We start from the raw sequence: 27,911 nt of genomic DNA, 5'->3' as shown, positions 1-27,911 counted from the left end.
GGGGGCGGAGCCCGGCTAATCGGGGTGGGCTCGGAGGCAGGAGCCAAGGCGGGACTAGCGGGAGACCGGGGTGGGGCGGGGAGGGACGGCAGCCGGGATGCCCGGGCCGCGGGGCGCCGAGCCCTCCGGGCGTGCGTGGAGGCTCCGGGGCGCCGCGGGCGGAGCCTGAGTCTCCCCCCGCCCGGGGAGGCCCGGGGCGCCCCGCCCTTCCCCCTCCCCGCGGAGCCCGGGGCGGGCTGGGGGCGGGGCCGCCGGCCGGGGTGCCCGGGCAGCCCCTCCCGCGCCCCGCCCCGCGCCCCGCCTTCCCGGCCGTGTGCAGCCCGGCCCGGCGGGCGGGCGCTGGGGCTGGGGCGTGGGTGCGGCGCCTGGTGCAGTGACGGCCCCGGGGACCGCGGGGACAGCGCCGCCGCCGCCGCCGCCGCGGGAGCCTGAGCCCGGCCGGGCCGCGCGGGAAGCGAGGCGGGGAGCCTGGCCCCGGCCCCTCCGTGAGTGCTGCGGGTGCGGGGCGGGGCGGGGCGGGTGCGTGCGAGTTCGATTGTGTGTGACAGCGCGCGGGCCCGGCTGCGGGTGTAGGCATGTCCGCATGGGGGCTCGGACCCGAACCTGGGCGGGGCGGCTCCGGGGCCGGAGGGTGTCCGGCCCGGGCTCGGGCCGCTGCCGGCACGGCACGCCCATCCCTGCGCCCTCGCGCCCTTCTCCCCTCCTACCACCCCTCCACCGCGGCGGGGCATCGCCCGGGGGACCGGGCCCGCACGGGCCGGCTGGTGCGGGGCCAGGGCCACCGCAGCCTTGGCCGCCGAAGGTCGAAGATCCGGGCCCGCCGCTGGGCCCGGCCTGCGCTGGCTCCGAGGGACTCTGGGGGAGCGGGGACCGGACCAGATGGCTCTGTGTTCTCCGGGGGGCGGCTCTCCCCTCCCCCTCTCCCTGAAGATTCCTTTTAGGGGGGAGGGAAGGGGCCTTGGGGCCGCATCTTAGACTGTATCTGGTTTTCTCCGGAGCCTCCGTGCCCGGCCCCTCCCTGGTTGTGGACTTTTGTAGCTTCCCTTCCTCCTGGCCTTGGCTTTCTGCCCGCTTCCCTCCCCTGGCCCACCCAATCTGGCAAGTCCCTGCCAGGCCTGGCTAAACTCCGGTGGAGGGGGCTGTGGGATTGGTCGGTGTCTGAATCTGCCCAACGCGGATGGTTTAGCCTGCTGGTGTTCTCTGGGGCTCCTCAGTCAAAAGGATCGTCTCATCCCCCCGTTACTGTGACTGTGGCTCTACATGTGATACAGACTGTTATTGTTGTAGGGCAGGGAAGGAAGTGATCATCCTCATTGGGCTTCTGACCATCGGATCCATAAACACTGCTACAACAGAATTCTGGTCACCCGAACAGAAATCAGAGCACAGAATTCCTCCTGAGCTACCCCAGGCTCGGCCCCTGGGGCTCTATAGCTTTGTCACTCCCCCGTTCAAAATCTATCAATGGTTCTGCAGTCAGTGGATCTCTGAGGTCATTAGTAGAGAAATTCCCGCAATTCTTCAACACTTTCAGTAATGGGGAACTCATTATTTTCCAAAGCTTCCCATTTCTTTTTTTGAACAGGCATATTGTTCATTCTTATATTTAAACAATGCCAGAAACACTATCACTGGTAACCCACCCTCAGGTAAACAGAAGAAGTCAATTCCTATTCTATGACAGTCCTTCAAACAGACATTAATTACACAAAGATTCACTGAAGATTATGTTCATGGCCCTCTAATAATAGTACCGGTCAGTATTTGCAGAATTCTTTAAGGTTTGCAAAGTGCTCTAAAGATATAATTGCATATGTACCTTCCACCTCCCCTGGGAGGGAGATACTATTGTTATTTCCATTTTATAGAAGAGGAAACTGAGGCTACAGAGAGGTTAAGTAACTTGCCCAGGGCCACTCAAGTAGTAACTTGATTTGAATTAAGACCTTCCTATCTTCCTGTCCAGTGATTTATCCTTTGTGCCTCCAATGTGCCTCTAGCTGTCTCCTAATAATAAGCAATAAAAAGATTAATGATTGGAAATACATATACATTTATGTGTATATATAAACATATGTGTGTGTGTGTGTGTGTGTGTGTGTATCTCCTTTGAAAGCTAAATCTAGAGATTTAGGCACAAGGTAGAATATGGAAAAAACTGCAGTAAGAGAGGCACAAAGAAAGTATTTAGGGTGATCAGAGAAGGGAAAAATCATTGACATTTCAACTTGGCCTTGAAAGGGGGTCTTCTTAAATCTTTTCTCTTCCAGGCTAACCATCCTTAGTTCCTTCACTAGACTTTAGATGTCACGGTTTTGAGTTTTTCACTACCCTAGTTGCACTCCTGTGATGTCTGCCACTTTGACAATGTTCTTCTGAAAAATATGCCCTCCCCCTTAATTTAACACAAAACTCTAGATGTTGTTTGATTGGAGCAAAAGATAATAAGATTATCACCTCCCTTGTTTCTGGATTCTGTGCTTCTATTTATATAGTCCATGATCTTGTTAACTCCTTTAACAATCCCCCACCCAGAATTTTTATGTGAATTGCTGTCAAGTCCCCCCTCCCCCCACACATATACATTCTTTTTTTTTAATGTAATTAATTTTTGAACTGAAGACCAGAATCTTACATTTGTTACTATTAAGGCTCATAGGTAGATTTTGCTCACCAGTCTGTTTGTGGAGTTTTTTTTTTTAACCTGGATCTTGACATCCAACATTTTAGCAGGGTCTCTTTACTTCGCTCTTTCTATAAATTTGAGAAGCAAGCTGTTTATGCTTTCATTTAAATCTTTGACCAAAAAAAACTTGGAAAAAATAGGATCTAGTGTAGATCCCAGTGGCACTCTCCTGAACACTGTCCTCTGTACAGATCGACATTGCTCCATTATTCAACATTCTTTGACTCTGATTGTTGAAAGACCTTTATATCTGCTTAACTGTATTATCATTCAGCCTAGTTTTTTTTTTTTTACATTTTATTAAGGGTATAAATGAAAGACTGTCAAATGTTTAGCTTAAATCAAGATAAAATATACGCTATGTAACCCCTAATCTTAAAAACAGTAACTGTTTAAGAAAGCAGTGTTATTATGTTGTGACTTGTATTTAGGATACCTAAAACAAACACTACTTTCTATGGAACACTGCTTTCTAATATTTCAGAAGCTCTGTGATTTAGTAAAGGGTCTTCATGAGTTTAATGTGGAGGGGAAGAAAATCTAATATCTGACAACCAGCACTGGTGATGATACTTTTTGAATTTATCTAGACTGGTCCTCTGATGATATACAGTCTCTCACCAGGAAGCCTTTCCAGCTTGGTATGGGATTTGCCAGAACTTGTGGTTTGCTGCCATTTATTTTTAAATATATTTATTTATTTTTCCAACTACATTCTAAAGTAGTTTTGAACTATCATTTTTTGGTAAGTTTTGAGTTCCACATTTTTCTCTCTCTCTTCCTTCTTCCCCCCCTCCTCTAGGCAGATAGTAATCTAATATAGATTATGCATGTATAACTATGGTAAACATTTCCATATTATTCATGTTGTAAAAGAAGAATCAGAACAAAAAGGAAGGAAAACCATGAGAGGAAAAACCATGAAACATAAAGCAAATTATAAAAATTGAAAATAGTATGCTTTGATCTGCATTCAAACTCCATAGTTACTTGTCTGGATGTGGATGGTATTTTCCATTACTGAGGAGAGCAAGTTCATCATAGTTGAACATCACACAATGTGCTATTAATGTTCTTCACTTTTCATCAGTTTGTGCAAATCTTCCAGGTTTTTCCTGAAGTCTTGCCATCATATTCATATACCACAATTTGTTCAACCATTTCCCCAATTGATGGGCATCTCAAGTTCTTTGCTACAACATAAAGAGCCGCTATTTTTATACATGTGAGTCTTTTACTCTTATGATCTCTTTGGGGTACAGACCTAGTAGTGGTTTTGCTGGATCAAAGGGTATACACAGATTTATTGCCCTTTGGGCTGAGTTTCCTTTGGGCCAAATTGCTCTCCAGAAAGACTGATCAGTTCAGAACCCCACTAACAATGCATTAGTGTCCTAGTTTTCCCCTAGTGTCCCCTTCAACAATGATCATTTTCCTTTTTTTGTCATATTGAACAATTTGATAGGTGTGAGGTGGTGCTATGGAAATTTTCATTTCTTTAATCAATAATGATTTTAGAGCATTTTTATATGACTATAGACAGTTTAAATTTCTTCATCTGAGAACTACTGGTTTGTATCCTTTGTTTATCAATGGGGAAATGACTTGTATTCTTATAAATTTGACTTAGTTCTCTAGATATTTTAAAAATGAGTCCTTTAGCAGAAATACTACCTGTAAAGATTGTTTCCCAGCTTATTGCATTCCTTTTAATCTTGGTTACATTGTTTTATTTGTGCAACAAACTTTTTAATTGAATGTATTTAATTGAATATAAACATAATTATCCATTTTGTAATTTTTAATGTTTTCCATCTCTTGTTTGGTCATAAACTCCTTTCCTTTCTATAGATTTGACAGATAAACTATTCTTTACTCTCCTAACTGGCTTATGATATCACCTTTTATTTCTGAATCCAGTATCCATTCCGACTTATCTTGATATGGGATGTTAGATGCTGGTCTTTGTCTAGTTTCTGCCATATTATTTTCTAGTTTTGTTTTGTTTTGTTTTGTTTACATTTTTTTTTTGCAAGGCAAAAAGATGAAAATCAAAATAATATCTGCCTCTAAGTGGCTTGCCCAAGGCCACACAGCTAGGTAATTATTGTCTGAGACCAGATTTGAACCCAGGTACTCCTGACTCCAGGGCTGGTACTTTATCCACTGTGCCATCTACCTGCCCCTATTTTCTAGTTTTCCCAGCCATTTTTGTTAAAGAGTGAGTTCTTTATCCCAGAAACTAGTTTGTCATAGATATAGAGCCCAGGATCATCTTCTTGACATGGTAGTCATCTAAAATCCTATTTTCAGTGATTTCTCAAAGGTGATATTAAAATTGACTCTGAAATCATGTCTGCTATCCCTTTGGCACCTAGGAATGTATCTGATTCCAGAGAATAGAATCTGAGAGTTAGTAGATATTTTACTTAGCCCAACATACTTATTTTATAGAAATAAGACCCAGAAATGGCAATGACTCATTTAAATTCTCAAAGTTTGTGGAATATTTCCAGTTCAGTATTGTCTCTATTGCCACAAGTTGCCTTTCTCAAAATTATTATGAAGAAAAAATCCTTAAACTCTTTGAATCATTTGAAAAATGATTTTACTTATTTATGACTTGTCTCTAAATAAACCATTATATGAACATTTAAAAATATATTTTATTGATTTTTTTTTTTGTTTGATGTCACAGTCATTTCTGGGGGAAGAAAATAGCCCCTAGAATAGACTCTACTGTATGACAAAGAAAAATAATAAAAAATATCCAGTGCTATGATTTCACCTTAAAATGTAGCAGACATCCTCCTCTGTCAGCCCTTTCTTTGTTGGTTTGAGGAGGGAAGTATATGTTATTATCTGTTCTCTGGGATCTTCATAGATTTGTATCTCCAATTTGACTTCTTTTTAGAATCTTTTCATTCACATCTTTATAGTCATTGTGTGTGACATTTCTTTTGATTCTGCATATTTTGCCTTTTATTAGTTCATGCAAATCATCCTATGTTTCTCCAAATTCTTTGTACTTTCATTTTCTAACATATTTTCTAACACATGATAATCTTTTATATTCAAATTTCGTAATTTTTTTTCCACTTATTCTCCAATCTCTGGGCATCCATTTTGTTTCCATATCTCTAGCATCATGGAATGATGACATTTAACATTTTAGCAGTTATTTGACCTTTGTTTGAGCATAACTTGGTTGGAATATCTGCCCAATAGTGGAATCCCTGGGTGAAAGGGGATTGATCATTTAAACACTATTTTAATTTAAAATCAGAAATATCATAGTCCTCAGGAAGAAACAGGAAAGTTTACTGGTATTTACTTGTTTTGTTTTTTAAACACCACTTTTGCTTTTTAAAATTTCATCCAAATACCTACTTTCCAATGTGTTAGGTCATAGGCTGCAAATTAGTATATTTTAGCATCATTGATAAGGATGCTTAAGACATGGAGTAATTGACTTTTTATTCTCCATGACTGGTTAGTTGGGAGACCATTTCCTTTAGCAGTTCTAACTCTTTGGTGTCAAATAGATCCAGTCCTTTCACATATTGAGACTTATATTAATGGTACCCAAGCCTTGGAACCTATTCTACCCATTTGTTAAGTACCTACTATGTGTTGGGTTCTAGACTGGAGAGTTCAGCTTTGTGATACAATAGAACTCTGTGCCTGGAGTCAGGAAGACCTGAATTCAAATCCAGCTTCAGGCACTTAGTAACTGTATGAGCTTGGAAGCCACTTAATCTTTTAATGTATGTCTCAGCTTCCTCAGCTGTAAAATAGGGATAATAAATAACATTTATCTCACAAGATTGTCATGAGGAATGAATGAGTAATATTTGTAAAGTGCTTATCACTTATCTGACAAATACTTCTTCACTTCTCTTTCCTTCAGCTGCATTTTCCAGTGGGGATGCAAAGATGAAAATCAAAATAATATCTGCCTCTAAGGAACTTGCATTCTAAAAGGGGATATAAGCACATAAAATATCTACTGAGCAAGATAGAGAATGAGTGTGAAAATAAACTTCACTTTTGTCTCAGGATAGGTTTTAGAGATGAGGTCATAACTCTTTGTCTGTGTGTGTGTGTGTGTGTGTGTGTGTGTGTGTGTGTAGGGGAATCTGTTCAATACATGGACAGTAGATTGAATGCATGGATGTAGAAGAGGCAGGACAAAGTCTGGGAATGATGAATAGTATTTGGCTGACCTATACAGTATAGGTTGGGGAATAATTTATAATAACTAGCATTTCTATGCTGCCTTAAGATTAGCAAAGTATTATTTGATCCTCATAAACACTTTGTGAGGTAGATGCTATTGCCTCAATTTTACAGATGAGATTGAGAGAAGCCAAGTGACTTGCCCAGGACCACATAGCTAGTAAGTATTTAAGACTGGATTTGAACTAGGTTTTTCTCATTTCAAGTACATTCAACTCTATGGAGAAACTGTGAAAGGAAGGAGCTTTGAATGCCAAGTTGAATTTTTGTTCTATCTTATAAGATAGTGATCACTGAAAGTTTTTGAGCAGAGGAATGACATGTTCTAACTTTGTGCTTTAGAGGGAACCTGGAAGGAGAGAGCTTATTTATTAAGGAGATCATTAAACAGGAGTAGGGAGAGGTAATGAAAGCCTAAGTGAGGCTAGTGGCAGGTAAGAGTGGAGAGGAAAAGGAACTATTTTTAGAGTCATTGATGCAATCAGTTCCAAGAAAACCTTAGTCCAGCTTGTACCTAAACATAAATCTCCTCTAACTTTCCTGAGAAGTGGTCACCTATCCTTCGCTTAAAGATGTCCAGGAGGAGGAACCTATTGCTCCATAAGACTTATTCTACTTTTGAACAATTCCACTTGCTAAGAAGTTTTTTCCTTCCATCAGTTTCATTTAACAAACATGAATTGCCTATGATTTCTAGGGAATTGTGTAAGGCAGTGAGGAGCCAAACCCAGACATGAATTAGTTTCTGCCTTTGAGGTGCTTATGTTCTGTGGGAGGAAGTTACACCCTAAATCTAGCCAAAAACTGCCTTTCTGCAACTTTTCTTTATTACTTGTAGTTTTGCCCTCCAGAGAGCAAATATAATTCTTTTTCCACATGACAACCTTTCAGATAGTTATGTCCCTTCTTTTTTAGGCTATTTCCAGGTCCTCTAACTGATCTATGCTCTGGTCTCTCTTTCACTATCCAGGTTGCCCTCTTCTGCTTAAATTTGTCCGTGTCCTTTCTAAAATTTGGTGTGCAGGACTATTCACAGCACACTTCTCATGGGTCTGACCAGTGTAGGGTATGAGAAGACTCTCACCCCCTTCCTTTCTAATACTCTTTGGTTAATGTATCCCAATAGCTCATTGACATTTCTTGACTCCTGGAATATTGTTGACTCACTGGACTTGCAGTCTCTTAAAGCCCCTAGATATTTTTTTCACATTTAATAAGCATTTTACAGTATCATAGAATCCCAGAGGGTAAAGGGATCAACCATAAAGACTATCTAAGTCTAACACTTAGGGGAAGGGAAGGGAAAGAAAGAGAAGTATTTGTATGGTATCTTCATGGCACTATACAAAGCACCTGACAAATATTATATTATCTCATTTTATCTTCACAACAAACCTGGGGGGCTATTGTTATTATTCCCATTTTACAGTTGAGGAAACTGAGGCACAGAGGTTATGTGACTTGCTTGAGATCATATAGCTATAGTCAGTTTCTAAGGCTTGGATTTGAACTCAGGTCTTCCTTACTCTAGGCTTAATACACTATCTGTGGGACATACCTGACTTGAGAATCATGCCCATAGCATCCTCCCAGTGAGATTTTTGAAGCTCTCTCATCAGGGAAAATCTCCTATATCCCAAGGTACTATTTATTGTCCATAAGTGTGATGCTGGGAAAACCTGCCTCAGTTTTCTCATGATGATGATATTTGTCCTTCTTTCTTGAAGAAGACCAGGACATCAGGGAGATGATGTCATGACAAACATGAATTGGATTTGAGTGAGGGGGTGCTGTACTAAGCCGCTAATCTCACTTTTTTCCTCCAGAGCTATCTGTGTCTAGTAGCCAGATATGAATCAGTTGGAGATGGCCCTGGATGTGAGGCAGTCAGGTTGACTTGCCCAAGGTCACACAGCTAGTACTCATCAAATGTCTGAGGCTAGATCCTCCTGACTTCAAGGCCAGTACTTTGGCCACTGCATCATCTGACTGCCCATTTCTCATATGTAAGTATTTTCTCATATGTAAAATGGGGAAGTAATAATATTATCTGTCTCCCAGGAAGTTCTTAGAAGGATAAAATGATAAAACTCTAAAGCCCTAACTAAAACTCCTGACTCTAAATAGTAGCTACTATTATTCTGTTCTTGTACAGGTGATAAGTGTAGAACTTTTCACTTAACTATATTAACTTTAATCTTTTCACATGGGGTCATTGTTATTATAAGACAGGACTTAAGGGGGTGTGTATGTTCTATCTCTTCAGCTAAGCTGTAGGCTCTCTGCCTGGACTATGTCTTCTTTCTTCCTATTCCCTGTAATGTGTACCTATTCAGTAAAATGTCTATTAAATGAATTGATTGGAAGAGTTGGGAGAAAACTTTTTGGAGGCCTTAGAAGTAGAATTTAGGCTTGAAAGATGATGATGATGATTAGGAGGAGGAGAATGTTGATGGTGAAACTAATGGCTGAAATATATATATAACTTAAGTTTTTAAAAAAATGACACTGTACACATATGTAGACATAAGCAATGTCTATATATGGATACTATATATATCATAGTATATATCACATGTAGATACATATATGAAATGTGCATGCTATGCACACATACATTCACACACACTCACTAATGCTTAGGACTTTTGGAACACTGTATAATCTCACTTGTTCTTCACCACAGTGTTATGAGGTAGATAGTCATATTTCCCTTTAAGATTCTCCATTAGATAAAGAATTGGAAGTTGCTATTCCCTGTAATGCTGTACCTATTCGGTGCCTGTTAATTGAATTGATTGGAAGAGTTGGGAGAAAACTTTCTGGAGGACCTAGAAGTAGAATTTAGGCTTAGATTTAGAATTGAGAGCAATCTTAGAATCATCCAATCCAGCCTCCTTATTTTCTAGTTGAAGAAATGTGCTTTATGGTTTACCAAACCCTTTACATACATTGTCTCATTAGATCAGGGTCTGTGGAAAGGAAAGGGGACCTTAGGGATGAATGAGGGGAGGGAACCCAATGCTAGAAGAGGGAGGATCATCTGAGAGAGTGGGGTGGATGCCAGCTTTGAGGATAGAGGACAGTCAAGTGGTGGGGAAAGAGGAGAGTGAAGTAGGGGAAGTTAGGCACGGAAGTGAGTCAGGAAAAGGAATTAAAGGGCTGGCAACTTCCAAGGTGGAGGACAGTAAGCATTGAACCTGGTGTCATTGAATTGGCTCTGTTGTGTAGTTTCACACTTGGTTTTGGCAGTGCTTGGACTTCAGTAGTACATACTGAATCCTGAGTGATCTTAGGCAACTCACCTCTGGGCTTCAAGTTTACACATTTATCATAAGGGATTTGGACTACATGACCTTGAAGGTCCTATTTTGCTTAAAGTCTATGACTCAGGTCTAAGGATAGAATCATATGAATCTTAAAAGTTGAAAGAAACCCTAAAATCATACTGGTCTCTGTTAAGAGTCTTTGCTTGTAATGGACTATGTCTTGAAGCAACCTATTTAAATTTATGACAGTTCTAAATTATATTAAGACAAAATAACCTTATCTATAACTTCTACCTGTTACTTCTGGTTCTGCTTTATGTATACAAAGAATAAACTTAGCCTCTTCTGTCACAGCTTCCAAGTAATTATACCAAATCAAATGTCATCTGTTGTACCCTGCCCAACTCCCCCCCCCCCCACTCTTTTCTTTTCTGGATCAAGTATTCATTCCTAGTTCCTTCAACCAAGCTTCAAGCGGAATATTTTCCAGTTCCTTCATCATTTGTGATATGTGCACAAATAGCAGTAAAACAAGGAAGAATGTGGTATATGTTATGAAATTATAGTTTATTGGAGGGAGATGAGGGTAGCCTTAATGGATATGATGGTAAATAGTTGGGTCTTGAAGTCTAGGATTTTGACAGGCACAGACATGATTGTGGTAGTAGGGAAAGGCATTTCAAAGTGGATTGAACACTGTGAGCCAGAGGCATGACTATGTAAGGCATGTTCCAGGACAGCCAGAAGTTCAGCAGTAGGGGGTGACAGGAAAGAAGGGTATGGTTTGAGAAATCAAGGGAGAGCTTTTGAGGAGGTACTCAGGCTGAGCTGAGGGTGACTAATAGGGAGAGTAATCACTGCCCAAAGGGTGTCCCATATATAGGACAAGCTGGAGCATAGATGGACAGAAGCCCAGGTTGTTACCATTTATTTCACTTCCACTCCTCCAAATTCTTACCACATAGATCTGCCTCCAGATCTAGGCCTCCTTGTCCCAGCCCCAGGCTCCTCTGCTTTTCAACTAGTCTTTCTTGATCAAGACCCAATCTGCTGCCCACTACCCCAGTTCTGCTGCCCACTCTCCTTCCTTATCCTTCCGAATAATTAAGATTCCTTATGCCAAGGTCTTAGATCCCATCCGCAGCCACCTTAAGCTGCTGGCTGCTCAGTCATGCACCCTTTCCCCATCTCTCAGTCCTCAAGCTGAGTTTGGGGAAGAAAGCCCCCCCCCCACATACCCTCTCCTTTCCCATCCAGTGATTGATGTACAGAAGTAGGTCTCCTTCTAGGGAGGGGAGAAGGGTCCCCTGGTTTTGGAGGCAAGCCATTGAACCTAGTAGGGGTGAGGGCGGGGATGCAAGTGAAGGGAAGCACGGAATGCTTCTCTGCAGCAGGAACGGAAAAGGGAAGGGGAAGAGGAGGAGCTGACGCTAGCTCTGGATCTTCTCCCTCCAGCCTCAGGCAGTGCTGGTTTTAGGCACTGACTGCCCCTCCCCCTGCCTATCCTGAGGCCACTGAGCTGCCCCAGAATACCCGTGCATGTGCCCTTTGGGTCCCAGTGGTGTGTGGGGCTTGGAGCTTGGACTGCTTGAACTGAGTACTGGGCTGTGAGCTGCTCTACCTGGTGGCCTCTTAACCTCTCAGAGCCTGCCCCCCCATAGCTTCTTTTTTATTTTTAGGTTTTTTTCAAGGCACTGGGGTTAAAGTGGTTTGCCCAAGGCCACACAGCTAGGTAATTATTAAGTGTCTGAGGTTGGATTTGAACTCAGGTACTCCTGACTCCAGGGCCGGTGCCTAGCCACCCCCCATAGCTTCTTGATTGCTGCTCAAGCCAAGGAAGCATTGTAGCCTGATTTTCCTGAAACCACTTTGTCCATTCCTCCCCTCAGGCCTTTGGTGTATGTGGAATCCTCCTAGGTCAGCACCCTCTCATTCTCTTTTCATCCTAGTCTTTTTCCGTTTGTCAGCTCCAGGAGTCCCTTTAATATTAAGTCTCAAGTCCCCCAAATCCTTGAGTCTATGCTGTTCCCAGTCCCCTGTGCTCCTTACCCCTTCTTTCTCCATTCAACTAACTTCCTGACCCTCTAAGCCTGCCTTGACACTTTGCTCATGGAATTCCTTCAAGCCAAGGCTGATCTTTTTTTGTAGTCACCTGAATCTGCTCTCCATTCTCATTATAGAATCTTGAAATTGAGATCTGAAAGGAACCTTAATGGCTAGTCCAGCCATCTAGTCCCAGTCTTTTCATTTTTCAGATGGCAGACTATGATCTAAGATCATACAGTTACTTTGCCACAGAGTTGGGATTTTTACCTAGATCTCCAACTCCAAATATGGCAGCCTTCCACACCTTATCATGATGCCTTCCTTATGCCAGTACCTAGGGACCTTTCTCTATGACCCTTAAACATCTGCTTTGATTATTGCTCCTGAACCCCTCAACTCCCAAAGATCTCTAGTCATTTGAATGTCTCCTCTGTCACTCAGTGTTCAGTCACAGTTCCTGTACCCTTTCTGCAGTCCCTTCACTTTGCTTTAAATATTCTTGAATTCTCCCTTCCTCAGGCCCCAGAGTACCCTTTCCCTCCTTAAGTAAAAAAAATCTATTTTCAAATCCTACCTCAGATACTTTCTTTTCCTGTAACCTTGGACACATCAACTAATCCTCTCTGTTTGGTAGTTTTCTCATGTAAAATGAGGAGATTGGATTTCGTGGTCTTAACTTCCAACTCTGAATTTTTTGATCCTAGTCTTTTCATGCCCACTCTCCTGACGTAGCTTTCATTGAACCTCAATACTCCAAGTCCTAAACCCTTCACTTCAACTCTTAGACTATGATCTTAAACCCTAGAGCCAAAACTCCTTATTTAACCCTTGTACTACCTTCCTGGACTTCTGACTTTAACATTTTCACCCTCCCCTTCTCAGTCTCTTGTCCTCAGGTAAGTGACTTGGAGCTGAGGAGCACAGTGTCCCCAAACCCTCCTGTCTGTTCTGTCCTTTTTCTTCCAGGACTCTGGCCTCCCTGAACCATCTCTTGTTATTGTCTGCTGAAGATCTTTTGAAGGAACCTGGAGAAAAAAAGTCTTATAAGGGACTTGATATCTATTTTCAATTATTTGAGAATGACTTTGTGCTTTTTGGTCTCAGGGCCAAAACTGAAAGCGGTGGGGGTGCAAGTGGAAGAGAAGCAAACTTCGGTTTAAAAAGCTTTTAAAGGATTATGATATAATATAACATATATCTTATTCCAAAGGGAGAATGGGTTGCTTCTGGAGGCAGTAGCTTCTTTCTCTTCAGACCTTCAGGTACATTGCAGAGGGAATTCTTTTTCAGTTGTGGGGTAGACTGACTGATTTCTCAGTTCTCTTACAACTCAGACATTCTGCGCTTCCTCCCCTCCTATAAATAAGGTCCCATCTTCCTCCAGCTTTTTCCTCACAGAATTCTGTTTCTTCTGCCACCTGGTCCCTCCTCCTCATCTCATACTCACCATAGGGTTTCTATCCTGCTTCATCCCTCTATCAGGTTTTCTCACACTGTTTATAGGGAGGCCCTGGTCTATATTTGTTCTTGCTCAGGTTGGTTTGAGGGGTCCTAGGTGAGAATGGTTCTTCTTAATCTGGCCCCAAAGATTGTGTTTTAGGCCACTCTGCCATGATTTGCTGATGCATCCTTGGCTATCAAGGTCTCTGTGACTTTGGGTCTTTCTGACTGCCAACCCTTTTGCCTGCTCACAAGGTTTATGTTAGGACTTGCACAAGGAGGTGTGTCCTCTACTTATACTTAGGCTTCATTCAACTCCTGATCAGGCCTGATCCCTTTATAGTTTTTACTTAGATGGTTTTTCTTCTCTCAAGACTTCTACTCCATTTGGATCTCCCATGTTGTGTTCTTTATTTAATGTCATAGCTAAGATGGGTACAGCCTGAGCCAAATGACTGTTGATACTTTTTCATCCCAGGTTTCCAGCTTTTTATCCACTTCTCCAGTCTATTTTAATTACTCATCATCTCTTGGGAGCCCCTTTGGATTTCTGAACAGGAAAGTAGTCTCTTAGAATCCCATTTTGCAAATTTTGTAGTTGTTTTTAGTTGCATCCTACTCTTCGTGATCCCATTTGGGGTTTTCTTGGCAAAGATTCTGGAGTGGTTTTCCATTTCCTTCTCAAGCCATTTACAGATGAAGAAACTGAGACAAACAAGATTTTGTGATTTGCCCAAGGGTCACACAGACCAGATTTGGACTCAGGTCTTCCTGACTCTAGGCCTGGTGCTCCATCTATTGTGCCACCTAACTGCCCTTTTATAATTTTAGATGTCACAAATACCAGTGATGCATGAATGGGTCTGCATCCCAGCCTGCCCATCTTCTTTTCTTGCACGGGCTGTCCCAGATTTCCCCACTCCATCTTTGGTTTCCTGCATACACAAAGAGCCAGTTTTAGCAAACATCCAGGTTATCAAAAGGAAGGCATGCAGGAAAGAGGGAGTTTATGTGACTGTATACAGAGTTCATATGGGGAGGAGACACTATTCCTAAGAGATGGGACTGTTTGCTGAAAGGATATGAAGAAACTTTCCGATGAAAACCATTGGGGGTGGTGAAGATAACAGGTAGAAAAGGCAGGTGAGACACACCCTCTGCACTTCCCTGCTGTGCCTGTGACTGGCACCTCTTGTGGAAGAAGAAGGGGATTGACTGACATGTGTTTCTCTCTCCCTAAAGACTGGCCTGAGGGGGAGGATCTAATTGTCTGCACCATGGCGAAGCGAGAGGGCAGTACCAGCCCAGTGGTTCGGCAGATTGACAAGCAGTTCCTGGTGTGCAGCATCTGCCTCGATCGATACCATTGCCCTAAGGTTTTACCCTGTCTGCACACCTTCTGTGAGAGGTAAGCAGCATGGGTATATGTGTGTAGAGGTGATAGATGTGCCACAGTGTCCCTTCTCCCTAACTCTGACCCTGGATCCTCCTACCCACATTCTGACCCCACTGACACCTTTCCTTCCTCCTTGCAGGTGTCTGCAGAGCTATATCCCTGCGCAGAGTCTGACATTGTCTTGTCCCGTATGCCGCCAGACTTCTATCCTCCCTGAGCAGGGTGTTTCTGCTCTGCAGAATAACTTCTTTATTAGTAACCTGATAGAAGTAATGCAGAGGACCCCTGATGGAGGCCGTGATCCCACTGCCCCTCACCCACTGTGTGCTGTGGCTGGGCGTCCTCTCTCCTGTCCCAACCATGAAGGCAAGGTGGGCCCAAGAGAGGGCCAGTGAGGCCAGGGCTTTGTCTATCTGGACAATACTAGAGTAGGGGTGGGAAAAGGGCAGAGATGAAGAAGAGACAGGAGTGGCTGTGGGGTAGTTGGGACAGTTATGGATGGAGAGGGCTGGGGCCTCTGGCTGGTTGAAGAAGTAGAGAAGCCCGGGCAGGGGTAGGGTAAGAGATTATTTGGTGGGCTAGCTCTTGTGGCTTAAGGGACTGAGCTCTAGCCCATCAGTTTCTGCTTGTTTGCTCCCAGACAATGGAGTTCTACTGTGAGTCTTGTGAGACAGCCATGTGTGGGGAATGTCGAGCTGGGGAACATGGAGAGCACCGCACTGTGCTGCTCCGGGATGTGGTGGAGCAGCACAAGACAGCCCTACAGAGGCAACTGGACACCGTGCGCAGCCGGTAGGAGTGGTTGAGGGGTGCTGGGGCCATGGGGAGAAGGGAGTCTGGGAAAGGGCAGAAGAAGGGCTGCTCCCCGGTCCCATTCTCAGCCTGAATCAAATACAGCAGTGGATCCAAGTCCAGCTGGGTGACCTTGAGCCTCTGTTTCCTCCATTATAAAATGAAGGAATTGGCCTTGATGGTTTCTAAGTTTCCTCTGATCCCTCACAGATTTCAGTGATAGCTTTCCTTGCCTGCTACCCCTTCTAGGTTGCCCCAGCTGACAGCAGCCATTGCCCTGGTAGGAGAGATCAGCCAGCAGCTGGTGGATCGAAAGACTGAGGCACTGGCCCAAATCAGTGGGGCCTTTGAAGAGCTGGAGCAGGCCCTGCAGCAGCGCAAGGGGGCCTTGGTCAGGGACCTGGAGGCCATCTGTGGGGCCAAGCAGAAGGTGGGCTCCCGGCCCCCTTTCCCCAATTCCCTGTCCTGTTCCTTTTTTTTTTTGTACTCCCTGCCCCATTCCCTTCTCCCGTTCCTCATTTGGGTCCTTCTTTTTCTCCGGGTCTGTCCTCAATACCACCCCTACTGTGATCCATAGTGCTTTCTTTACCCTAACAGTACTGCTTCCTGCTGTACCCTAGAGGAGAGCCCCTTGTGTGCCTGAGGCACTCTACCTGCACCCACAGGGCCCTCTGCATGGCACCTCCATGTGCCACCATGGTGCCCCCTCCCCCATATCCCTGTGCTCTATGTCCTTGCTGTGCCCCAAGGTGCACTCACTCTATCCCCCTGGTGTCCTCTGCATGTCACCCTCCCAGTGCCCCTATGGTACCCTATCTATGCCCCCACGGTGCCCGCCCCATGCCCCCAGGTGCTGCAGGCCCAGCTGGAGACGCTGCGTCAGGGCCAGGAGCATATTGGGAGCAGCTGCAGCTTTGCGGAACAGGCCCTGCGGCTAGGTTCGGAGACGGAAGTACTGCTGGTGCGCAAGCAGATGGGGGAGCGGCTGGCTTCGCTGGCCAGCCAATCCTTCCCCGAGCGGCCTCATGAGAACGGGCAGCTGGAGCTTCTTCTGGAGACGGATGGCCTGCGCCGCTCGATTCTCAACTTGGGTGCACTCCTTACCACTAGTGCCACAGCCCATGAGACGGTGGCTACAGGGGAAGGCCTGCGCCAGGCACTGGTGGGGCAACCAGCCTCACTGACTATCACCACCAAAGACAAGGATGGGCAGCTTGTGCGCACAGGCAGTGCAGAACTTCGGGCTGAGCTGACCGGCCCTGATGGGGCTCGCCTTGAAGCCAATGTGCTGGACCACAAGAATGGCACTTATGAATTGGTCTACACAGCCCGGGCAGAGGGCGAACTTCTCCTCTCTGTACTGCTGTATGGTCAGCCAGTACGAGGAAGCCCCTTCCGGGTGCGTGCCCTGCGCCCTGGAGACTTGCCCCCTTCTCCTGATGATGTCAAGCGCAGGGTCAAGTCTCCTGGTGGTCCTGGGGGCCATGTGCGACAGAAGGCTGTGCGCCGGCCCAGCTCCATGTATAGCACAGGAGGCAAGAGGAAAGACAATCCCATAGAGGATGAATTGGTCTTCCGAGTTGGTGAGTGGCCTCCCTAGCCAGCTGCTTACTGTGGCATTTGAGACCCATGCAAAGTTGCTGGTGTGTGTGTGTGTGTGTGTGTGTGTGTGTGTGTGTGTGTGTGTGTGGAGTGTGAGCAGGGAGGAGGAGGAGGAACAAGGACAGGGTGGGAGTATTTGGCTCTTGGGTTATCTTCATCCCCCTCAGAGCAGTACTCTTCCTACAGGCAGTCGTGGGCGAGAGAAGGGCGAATTCACCAACTTACAGGGCATCTCAGCAGCCAGCAGTGGTCGCATTGTGGTAGCCGATAGCAACAACCAGTGCATCCAGGTAATGATCATCCCTCCAACCTAACCACCAGGGTATTGAGGTGACAATCCTTTACCATCATCTACCTACCTGTGTGTGTATCCAGGTAGCAGCCTCCCCCAAAAGACTGAGGTCTTCAGGTAATGCTAACCTTAACTCAACCCACTAATCAATTCAGGTTTCATTGGATGTTCTACTAATACTCATCCCTTAGCTTTCTGGGCACTCTGAGAAGTTGAAAAATAAAAGCTAGAACTGGCTCCTGTCCTGACTCAAGAAATATTTTTTGACTAGGGAAGACTTGAATATATGTGTAGGCAGAGAGGAAGAAGTGAGTTGAGAGGGAGATTGAAGTTATGAGAGAGAATATGGATGATTTTGAAATTAAGGTCATGGAGGAATAGCTCTAGATTCAAGGGGGAGGACTCAATCTAATCAGATGAGTACACTTTTCCCCTCTGCCTTTTTTCCCCCATTAACCAGTGAATAGAGCAAATTATGTTCCCTTCTTGGTCTGTCTCCTCACTCCTCCTAGGTGTTTTCTAATGAGGGCCAGTTCAAACTCCGCTTTGGTGTTCGAGGCCGTTCTCCTGGGCAGCTCCAACGCCCCACAGGCGTGGCAGTGGACACCAATGGTGATATTATTGTGGCTGATTATGACAACCGTTGGGTCAGTGTCTTCTCACCTGAAGGCAAGTTCAAGGTGAGAGGCATGCATGGCTTATCAGTTTCTGTCTCCTTTTTTGTGCTGAGTGTTAAAAGGGAGAAGAGATGAGACTATTTAAAATTTAAGCAGTGGTTCATTAGAAGACTGAGGAGTTAATGAGAAAGAGTTTACTAGCTTCTCCCAGCTGGAGTCTCCCTGTACAACTCCTTTTTCCTGAATTCTTCTTGGTTCTGGACCTCCTGAGGGTTTCCTCTCTTGGAGCTAGGCCATTTAGGCCCAATAGAGCCCTCTGGTCTCTATTCTGTAGCCTCATATTGCCTTCTCCCTCCTTTGTGGAACCTAGAACCAAGAAATCTAATACTCCTTTTTGGAGAGACAAACACAGAGTGAGATTGAAAAAGCCTTACTGCTTCATCCTTGCTTTTCCTTTACCTCTTGGCCTTCCTTTTTCTACATTTGTCTGTCTGTAAGGACTAGGGCATGATGATTTCCCTATCTTATGCAATTCTGAAGGATCAGCTTAGCCCCAACTGCCTTTTCTGGTATTTGCAGACCAAGATTGGAGCTGGGAGGCTCATGGGACCCAAGGGTGTGGCTGTGGACCGAAATGGGCACATCATTGTGGTGGACAACAAGGCATGCTGTGTTTTCACTTTCCAGCCCAATGGAAAGCTAGTGGGTCGCTTTGGGGGTCGTGGTGCCACTGACCGCCATTTTGCAGGTATGGGGACAGAGTTATACCCAAGGAACACTGAAAATTACTAAGAGATTCCCTACTCTCTTGAGACTTTTCCTTCTTTGGAGACTGTGTCACATCATCTTCATGTTGGACCTGAGTTTACCCTATCTACACATACTCACAATTTAGGGTATCCTTCACAATCTGATTCCCTCCACCAAATCCCCTACTAAGTATTTTTCAAGCCTCTGCTTGATTGCCTTCAGACAGGCAGAACTTATCCTCTCAAAGCAGCTGATTTTTCTTTTTTTTTTAGGTGTTTTTTTTTTTTTTTTGCAAGGCAATGGGGTTAAGTGGCTTGGCAAGGCCACACAACTAGGTAATTATTAAGTGTCTGAGCTCAGATTTGAGCTCAGGTACTCTTGACTCCAGGGCTGGTGCTCTATCCACTGTGCCACCTAGCCACCCCTGATTTTTCTTGAAGAAATCCAACCACTATGACATTTTTCCTCTAAATATTTTTATCTTTAACTTTTACTTATTGCTTTTAGTTCTGTCCTCCAGGGCCAAATAGAACAAATCTAATTCCTTTTCTGTATACTGTCTTCTAATACTTAAAGGACTGGGATTGTGTCTTATCTCTTCTCCTCCAAGCTAAATATCCTAAGTTCTTTCAGCTGATCTTTATGTGAGATGATTTCCATTGCCCTCATCATCTTGGTCACCCACTTCTAGATGTGCTCCAGGTAGACACTTTCTTAAAAATATTATCTTTAAAAACTGAAGAGAACACTCTAGTAGTCATCTCATCAGGGCAGAGTAGAATGAGGTCATTACTTTCATCATTTGGAAAGCAATGCCTCCTTAAATATAGCCTATAGTCTCAGTTCTTTTTTTATTATATTCTTCTGTTAACTTGTTGAATTTTCAGTCCATTAAAAGCCTTAGATATCTTTTCTACGAATTACTATTTAGTCATATTTCCTTTGGTTATAGTAGTAAAACTCTGTGTGTGTGTGTGTAGAACTTTACATTTTTCCCTATTAAATATAATCTTATTAGATATGGTCCATTGTTTTTGAATCTACTGTTGGTTTTAGATTCTAGATATATTATTCCTTCCAGATTATTCCTTCCAGATCCTTATAGATATATGCTATTCCTTCCAGATTTGTCTCTAAGTTTTTTTTTGTTTTTGTTTTTTTTAGTTTTTGCAAGGCAAATGGTTGATTAAGTGGCTTGCCCAAGGCCACATAGCTAGGTAATTATTAAGTGTCTGAGGTCAGGTTTGAACTCAGGTCCTCCTGACTCCAGGGCTGGTGCTCTATCCACTGTACCACCTAGCTGCCCCATTTGTCTCTAAATTTGAGATACATGCCGTTTGTTTAAGTCATTGATAAAAATATTAAATAACAGAGGTTCAAGGGTAGACCCCTGGAGGACCCTGCTAAAATCTTTCCTCTAAGTTCATGTGGATACATTGGTAGTTTCTCTTTGGGTCTGTTCATTCAGATTCTACCTCAGTTCAGATTCTACTTCAATGTTTTCTTATTAACTGGTCAAGAATAGCATGACTTTGTCAAAATGCTGAAATCCAAGTGCTTAGTTTCTGTAGCATTCTTCTGATTTACCAGACTAGTGACAGTCAAAAAGGGGAAATGAGGTTAGTCTGGCACAATCTGTTTTTATGAAGCTATTCTGGCTCTTTGTGGTCATTGCTTCCTTTTTTAAAATGCCCTGAAATCTACCCTTTTAATATTAGGATTTAGAATAGGGCTTCTTAACTTGGGGTCTGTGAAGTTGCTTTTAAAAATATTTGGAAAACTATTTAAGTCTAATTGCATTTCTTTGCAATTTAAAAATATTTTATTTTGTGCATCTAAAAATGTGATTCTGAGAAGAGATACCTAGGTTTTACTAGATTGCCAAAGGGGTCCATGGCACAGAAGAGTTTTAAGAATTCTGGTATAGATTAATAAAATAATCTCAGTGGCCTATAGTTTGAAGGTTCTACTTTCTTCCTTTAAAAAAAAATCAGGATATTTTTCCCTCTCTGGTCTTATAGTCTTTCTTGTTCTTCATGATTTTTCTTTTTAAAAAATATTATATTATTGGCCAACATATTTCACAAATAAAGTCAAGCAGTAAAAAAACCTAGTTATAAATGATTGCACATGAAGCCACAAATTCCATTATTTTCAGTTTGATTTAAAAAAAAAGTGTGCTTGCACTTTAATGGTGTACCAAAATCTAATTATTTCCATATCTTCTTAGTTTCTTTCCTTTGTATTTCTCATTTCTTTCAGAATCTTAGATATAGTATTCCAGGTTATGGGTTTTCCCACCCTCCTGTTTGGATCTCTACTCTGTTTACCATTGTTTATTTGTCCTTCCCAGTGTAAATATTATCTACATTGGCAGAGAAACAAGAAGCAGAATATATGAGTTAATTAGTTCTGCCTTATCCCTACTATCCATTATCACCATCCCATTTACTCTAAGCAATTTTCAGAGTGTGATCATTAGCATGTCACTTAACCTCTGTCTACCTCTGTTTTCTCATTTGGAACAAAGGGATTAAAAACAACAATAATCTCCCAGGTAGGTTATAAGGATCAAAAAAGGTGCTGTGCTTTTCAAAGTTCAATGACCTCTATAAAATTCTTCCAGTCAGATTGTTATCTTCCTTTTGCTCCCAAGGGGGAGAAAAAACCCTTTTTGTTCTTTAAAAACATTTTTTTTGGTTATTTAATTTTTTATTTCTTAGTTCTTTATATTGACCATCATCAACTTCAGTTCATTCTGAGTTTTACCTCTATTGAAAATTCTTGAATGTCTTGAAAAAATTCTTGAAAATTCTTGAAAGATCATACCATTCTTATATTATTAGTTAGTTGTCCCTGTTTTTATTTTTCATAATGTCTTTTTTAGCAACTGAGTTGGTTAGTATTTTGTTATAAGTATTTTATTCTTTTTTTAAATTAAAAAAAATTATTTATTTTTGAATTTAACAATTTTTCTCCCAATCTTGCTCCCCCTCCCCAGAAGGCAGTCTGTTAGTCTTTACATTGTTTCCATGCTATTCATTGATCTAAATTGAATGTGTTAAAGAGAGAAATCACATCCTTAAGGAAAAAAAATAAAATATAAGAGTTAGCAAAATTACATAATAAAATAATGTGGGTTTTTTTTTTAAATGAAAGGTGATAGATAGTCTTTGGGCTTTGTTCAAACCCCACAATTCTCTCTCTGGATACAGATGGTATTCTTCTTCACAGATTTCCTAAAATTGTCCCTGATGGGATGAGCAAGTCCATTAAGATTGATCATCAGCCCCATGTTACTGTTAATGGTGTACAATGTTCTTCTGGTTCTGTTCACCTCATTCAGCATCAATTCATGCAAATCCTTCCAGGCTTCTCTGAAATCCCATCCTTCCTGGTTTCTAATAGAACAATAGTCCCATAACATACATATATCACAGTTTGTTCAGCCATTCCCCAATTGATGGGCATTCACTCAATTTCCAATTCTTTGCCTCCACAAACAGAGTATTTTTGTACAAGTGATGTTTTTACCCTTTTTCATGATATCTTCAGGGTATAGAGCCAGTAGTGGTATTGCTGGATCAAAGGGTATGCACATTTTTATTACCCTTTGGGCATAATTCCAAATTGCTCTCCAGAAAAATTGGATGAGTTCACAGCTCTACCAACAATGTATTAGTGTCCCAGATTTCCCACATCCCTTCCAACATTGATCATTGTCCTTTCTGGTCATATTGGCCAGTCTGAGAGGTGTGAGGTGGTACCTCAGAGATGCTTTAATTTGTATTTTTCTAATAAGTTATGATTTAGAGCAATTTTTCATATGACTATGGATTCCTTTGATTTCCTCATCTATAAATTGCCTTTGCATATCCTTTGACCATTTGTCAGTTGGGGATTGGCTTGGTTTTTTTTTTTATAAATTTGATTCAGTTCTCTATAGTTTAGAAATGAGTCCTTTGTCAGAAATACTAGTTGTAAAAATTGTTTCCCAATTTACAACATCTCTTTTGATCTTGCTTACAGTGGTTTTTTCTGTGTAAAAGTTTTTTAATTTAATGTAATCAAAATGATCTAGTTTGTTTTTAATGATGTTTCTCTTCCTTGGTCATAAACTGCTTCCCTTTCCATAGATCTGACAGGTGAACTATTCCTTGATCTCCTAGTTTTCTTATAATATTCTCTTTTATGTCTAAATCCTGTATCCATTTTGATCTTATCTTGGTATAGGGTGTGAAGTGTTGGTCTAATCCAAGTTTCTGCCATACTAACTATAAATATTTCATTTTTAATTAAGTTTTCCTTCTTTTGACTCAGCAAAAAATTTAGGCCATTGGCTCCTATCTTTCGTTCCAAGTTGTGCTTTGAAATACACTCACTCAGAGAGTACCTTCATTTGGGCCCGATTTTCTCCTCCTCTTCTCTCAAGAATTTTGAGATAGAATGAATAGTCACATCCTGTCAAGGTTCTTCTTACTGCAATGCAGTTAAATTTAATGTAATCATCCGTTAAGTATCCTTGCCTGCAAGATGCCATGTTTGGCACCAGTGATACAAAGAAAACACACCAACCAGATCTTGCCTTCAAAGTGCTTATAATCTTGGGAAATACAACATGCACAAAAATAAGTAAATATGAGAGAATTCAGTGGAGAAAAGGAATTGGGAAAGGTTTCCTGGAGAAGTCAAATTGAATTAACATGATTTTCTCTGAAATAGGAAATGGTAGGAATCCTTTTAGATGGATGTTCTTTATATAATTCTGGATCATTTTTTTCCTTCTTGCATTTTCTAGCACTTGCTCAAAGCTTTCCTAGGGGAATATCTTCTTTTCATCAGAGAACCATTAATCCTCATCCATTTTGTAATACATAGCAGCAAAATGCCTTGGTTTTGTGTGTGTTTGTTTTTTTTTTTTTTCTAATTTATCTTAGAAGACTGACCCAGAATTAAAAAGAACCCTAAATGTCACTTAATCCAACTTCCCAATAGATTTTTTAATTTAGCTTCTCTAGCAGATCTATAATACAGTTTCTTATTTAACGTCTAGTTTCTTATTCTATATATGTGAATTATTTAATAGTTCCTCTATATTGGTTGGAATTAGTTCTCTTAATTGCTTCTTTTGCTTTCTGAAGAATAAGAGTATCATTTAAAAAAATTATTTAAGACAATGGAGTTAAGTGGCTTGTCCAAGGTCACACAGCTAGGCAATTTTTAAGTGTCTCAGGGCAAATTTGAATTCAGGTCCTCCTGACTCCAGGGCTGGTGCTCTATCCACTATGCCACCTAGCTGCCCCAAAATAAAAGTATCATTAAGGAAAATTCAAGCATGTGTTATGAGAGAGAGGAAGTCAGCAGATATCCAGGTAGATGGGTCACCACTTTCTCATATACCTTTTTCTCCTTTCCCTACATGAGTCCACCTTATTCACTACCTTCCACTGTGCAGAACACATGGACATATGTCACCTGGGACTACCCAGGGAATCGCTGAGCAATTTGTGAGGGCTATTATCTCCAATTCCATATAAAAACTTTTTTTATTTCTTTTTCTCTCCTGTGTCTTAAGGTCCCCACTTCGTTGCTGTAAATAACAAGAATGAAATTGTGGTGACAGATTTCCATAATCACTCAGTGAAAGTGAGTAATATCTCCACAAACATCTTTCTTGATCTTCCTTCTCCTTTCTACATTCTGTATCTCTAGGCTACCCTTCACCTCTGAATCCTTTCTTTCCCAAAGTCATATCTTTACCCCTCTCCTTTCCCTTCTCTTTCCTATCCTCAGCCCCTGACCCACTGTCCCCCATGCTATGTGTCTTTGAACTGGCTCTAAGTCCCCTTCCATCCCAGGTGTACAGTGCAGATGGAGATTTCCTATTCAAGTTTGGCTCTCATGGTGAGGGTAATGGGCAGTTCAATGCCCCTACTGGCGTAGCTGTGGACTCGAATGGGAACATTATTGTGGCAGATTGGGGAAACAGCCGTATCCAGGTGAGTCCTTATGGTCTCCAGTTCCTGGAGATCTGGGAGGTTAGGGACAGGGATCAGGCTGAACTTCTGACTTTCCCTCTACCCTACAGGTATTTGACAGTACAGGCTCTTTCCTATCCTATATCAACACCACTGCAGAACCACTCTATGGCCCCCAGGGCTTGGCACTGACCTCTGATGGCCACGTGGTAGTGGCTGATGCAGGCAACCACTGTTTCAAGGCCTATCGCTACCTCCAGTAGCTGCTCTGCTGGCTCAGATCTGGATGGATAAGACAGATGGACACCACCACTCCAAGGATGGGATGGGCCCGGGACCTTTCCACAGCGGGCCAGATCAGGGAGCAATGAATGTGGGAGCCATGTGCCCTTTACCACCCCAGGGCCTTCCCCAGGGATCATCTCCCTATGTTCACCAGTTGACCTTTATCCTCCTCTGCCCATTTCTCACCTCCCTCTGGACCCCCACATCCCTTCACGCTGCACTTTATTTATTCGGTTCCTGCTTTGGTGATTGGGGTGAAGGGGAGGCTGTGGGGAGGTGATTAGGCTTGGGAGGCCTTTGAAATCTCCCTGAGATGAACATCCTGCTACCTGCCCACTTGCCCACCTACCCACATGGTTTTTGGTTTCTATAAGAATGTGCTAAGCTTCACACCTAACCCCTAGCCCTATTTAGATCTATATCCCAAGTGGAGTAATAGACCCCCTTTAGGCCTGGTCTCAGTCCCATCATGTAGATCAGTTGCTGTCAGTTCTTCTGGCCTGTCTCCAGGAGGAGCCTGGGTCTTCACAGCCAAGGATCCTGGCTGTCTCCCAGCTGCTTCACAGGGCAGTGCCATAGACTGGCAGATCATGGTTGTCCCTCTACCCTCTCAGACAAACTGACAGACAGTTATACCCTTGCCCGGCCCGCTTCAATGTACAAAATAAATGGTCTCCATGGCTTCCATTTTGATACTTCTTGGAGCAGAAGGGGGATAATGCTGGTTCAGGCACCTCCCCAACCTAGTAATATGGGCTGAGGAGGTGGGCCAGGGCCCCAAAACAGGGAAAGAAGTGGAATAGGGGAAAGTGGGCAGTTGTTCCCTCCAACCTTGAATCAGAGTGTATTGTGGGCTTAGAACAGGCTCTCCTAAAGGAATTTTGAGGTTGGGCTTTGGTGGTAAGGAAGAGGGTTGCCTCTGAGATTGATAGGTCAGCCATTCTTTTTCCTTAATTTCTTATCCTAGGCCATGGTAGGGAACCTGAGAGGATTTGGAATTTAAAATGATGCAAGATTCCTAGCAACATCAGAACAGTTATCACCTGGGTAGAGATGATAAGAATGATTTCCTCTTACATCCAAGAGAAGAAAGGATCCTTGAGGGCAAGTGCTGGCTTGTTGAAAAGGGACAAAAGGGGTATGATGATAAAAGGTTATGGCAAGTAGAGTAGTTGCCCTGGGTATCTTGTACTCTTAAGGAAGGTGGTTTCCAGGACTAACTTCACAGACTTAACACCTGATATTTGAACCAAAGCAATGGGCAACAACTTGCTAGTCAGACTCCCAGGAGATGCTTAGGTAGTTCAATAAAAGTATGAACAACCCAGATGTAGGGCCTAATTATGAGAGTGATACCTACATATGTACAAAAATACACACACACCTACTCTTACATACAAAGGCTGTTAACACCATAATAGAAATTTGGAGAAACAAAATGGAATAAAGTTCTAGAGGAAATTTCATAGATCAGTTCCATAGACTTGGCAATACAATCTAAAAATGACTGGGTAATGGAGAAGCAAATAGTTATTTGTTCTTTGTGAGGAGCTTGAGGTTGGCAGGGGAAAGTGGGGGTGAAATCGCAATTGAATGAGGGAGCTGAAGATAGTTGTTAGCAGATATTTGAGGTACAGAGAAGAAACAGTCTTTAGGTAATTCTCAGGCCAAGGGAAAACAGGTTTCATGTGTCAAGAGCTACAATTCCTATCTTGGTCTTGGCACTGTCTATAGAACATGTTTTGAGTGGCATAAAGGGCTAATCACTAAATTATCCCTCATGGAGTTAATGTGGATGTATGGTAAGTTATGTTACATCAAATATCTTTCCTCATCAGATCAGTATTTTTACTTCTTTCGGTGATATATGTATATCACATCTGACCATCTAATGTGACATTTGTCCACGTCGTCTTATAAATCTACATCAGGACCATCAAATTAGGGGAAAGGCCTTCCTCATGTTTTTTGTGATATGGTATAGGAGGCAGTGGAATAAGTGAGAGCTATTGATCAACCAGAACATTTTTTCCCCCCAGTCATAAATTTCTCTCACAATAATAACCAACATTGTATATGGGACATTGCAAAGAAATTTACATTTAAGCTTCAATCCTGTGAGATGGTACCAATAACTCCATTTTACCAATGAAGAATAAGCTCAGAAAGGTTGTGACTTATCCACGGTTTGCACAACTAGTAGGTATCAAAGGCAGGGTCTGAATTTGGGTCTTCCTGATTGAAGTACTCTGAGACCCCCATTGTGGCATCCAGGTAACCTTGCACTCACAGCTGTTTCTACCATGCTGAAAAGACTTTTAAGTACTACTACAGCAAAAGATTATATCAGCTTTCTCAAGATTTAGCCAACTATGAAGAGGTTTGTGACCAGTTTGATTATCTGGTCACAACATAGGAAACAAAGGGGAAAAATGAAATTCTGTTAATGCGGTGATGCTGGCAGACTGGCAGAAAAAGGGGCAGAAAGTGCCATGTCTAGTCCATTTGCCAAGCAAATA

General features: G+C 42.8%; 1 protein-coding gene across 6 annotated transcripts; it reads left to right on the top strand.

The window, feature by feature from the left end:
* Window positions 1–387: 387 nt before the first annotated feature.
* Window positions 388–27,277, top strand: TRIM3 (tripartite motif containing 3). Of its 6 annotated transcripts, XM_074217450.1 has the most exons (13): window positions 873–3,911; window positions 8,752–8,931; window positions 14,923–15,088; window positions 15,216–15,447; window positions 15,717–15,868; window positions 16,118–16,298; window positions 16,719–17,451; window positions 17,657–17,760; window positions 18,275–18,442; window positions 18,959–19,127; window positions 24,705–24,775; window positions 24,988–25,128; window positions 25,218–27,277. In XM_074217450.1, the coding sequence occupies exons 3-13, from the start codon at window positions 14,958–14,960 to the stop codon at window positions 25,368–25,370; spliced, it is 2,235 nt and encodes a 744-aa protein (XP_074073551.1). In that variant the 5' UTR covers window positions 873–3,911; window positions 8,752–8,931; window positions 14,923–14,957; the 3' UTR covers window positions 25,371–27,277. The 6 variants fall into 6 exon arrangements, with proteins under 6 accessions (XP_074073552.1, XP_074073551.1, XP_074073553.1 ...); XM_074217451.1 differs by lacking the exons at window positions 873–3,911; window positions 8,752–8,931 and adding an exon at window positions 388–485; XM_074217452.1 differs by lacking the exon at window positions 8,752–8,931.
* The last annotated feature ends 634 nt before the right edge of the window (window positions 27,278–27,911 follow it).

Source organism: Macrotis lagotis, chromosome 1, assembly GCF_037893015.1.
Source record: "Macrotis lagotis isolate mMagLag1 chromosome 1, bilby.v1.9.chrom.fasta, whole genome shotgun sequence".
Taxonomy (NCBI): domain Eukaryota; kingdom Metazoa; phylum Chordata; class Mammalia; order Peramelemorphia; family Peramelidae; genus Macrotis; species Macrotis lagotis.
Note: the sequence above shows the minus strand (reverse complement) of the source record. Positions and strands in the feature narration are given on the sequence as shown.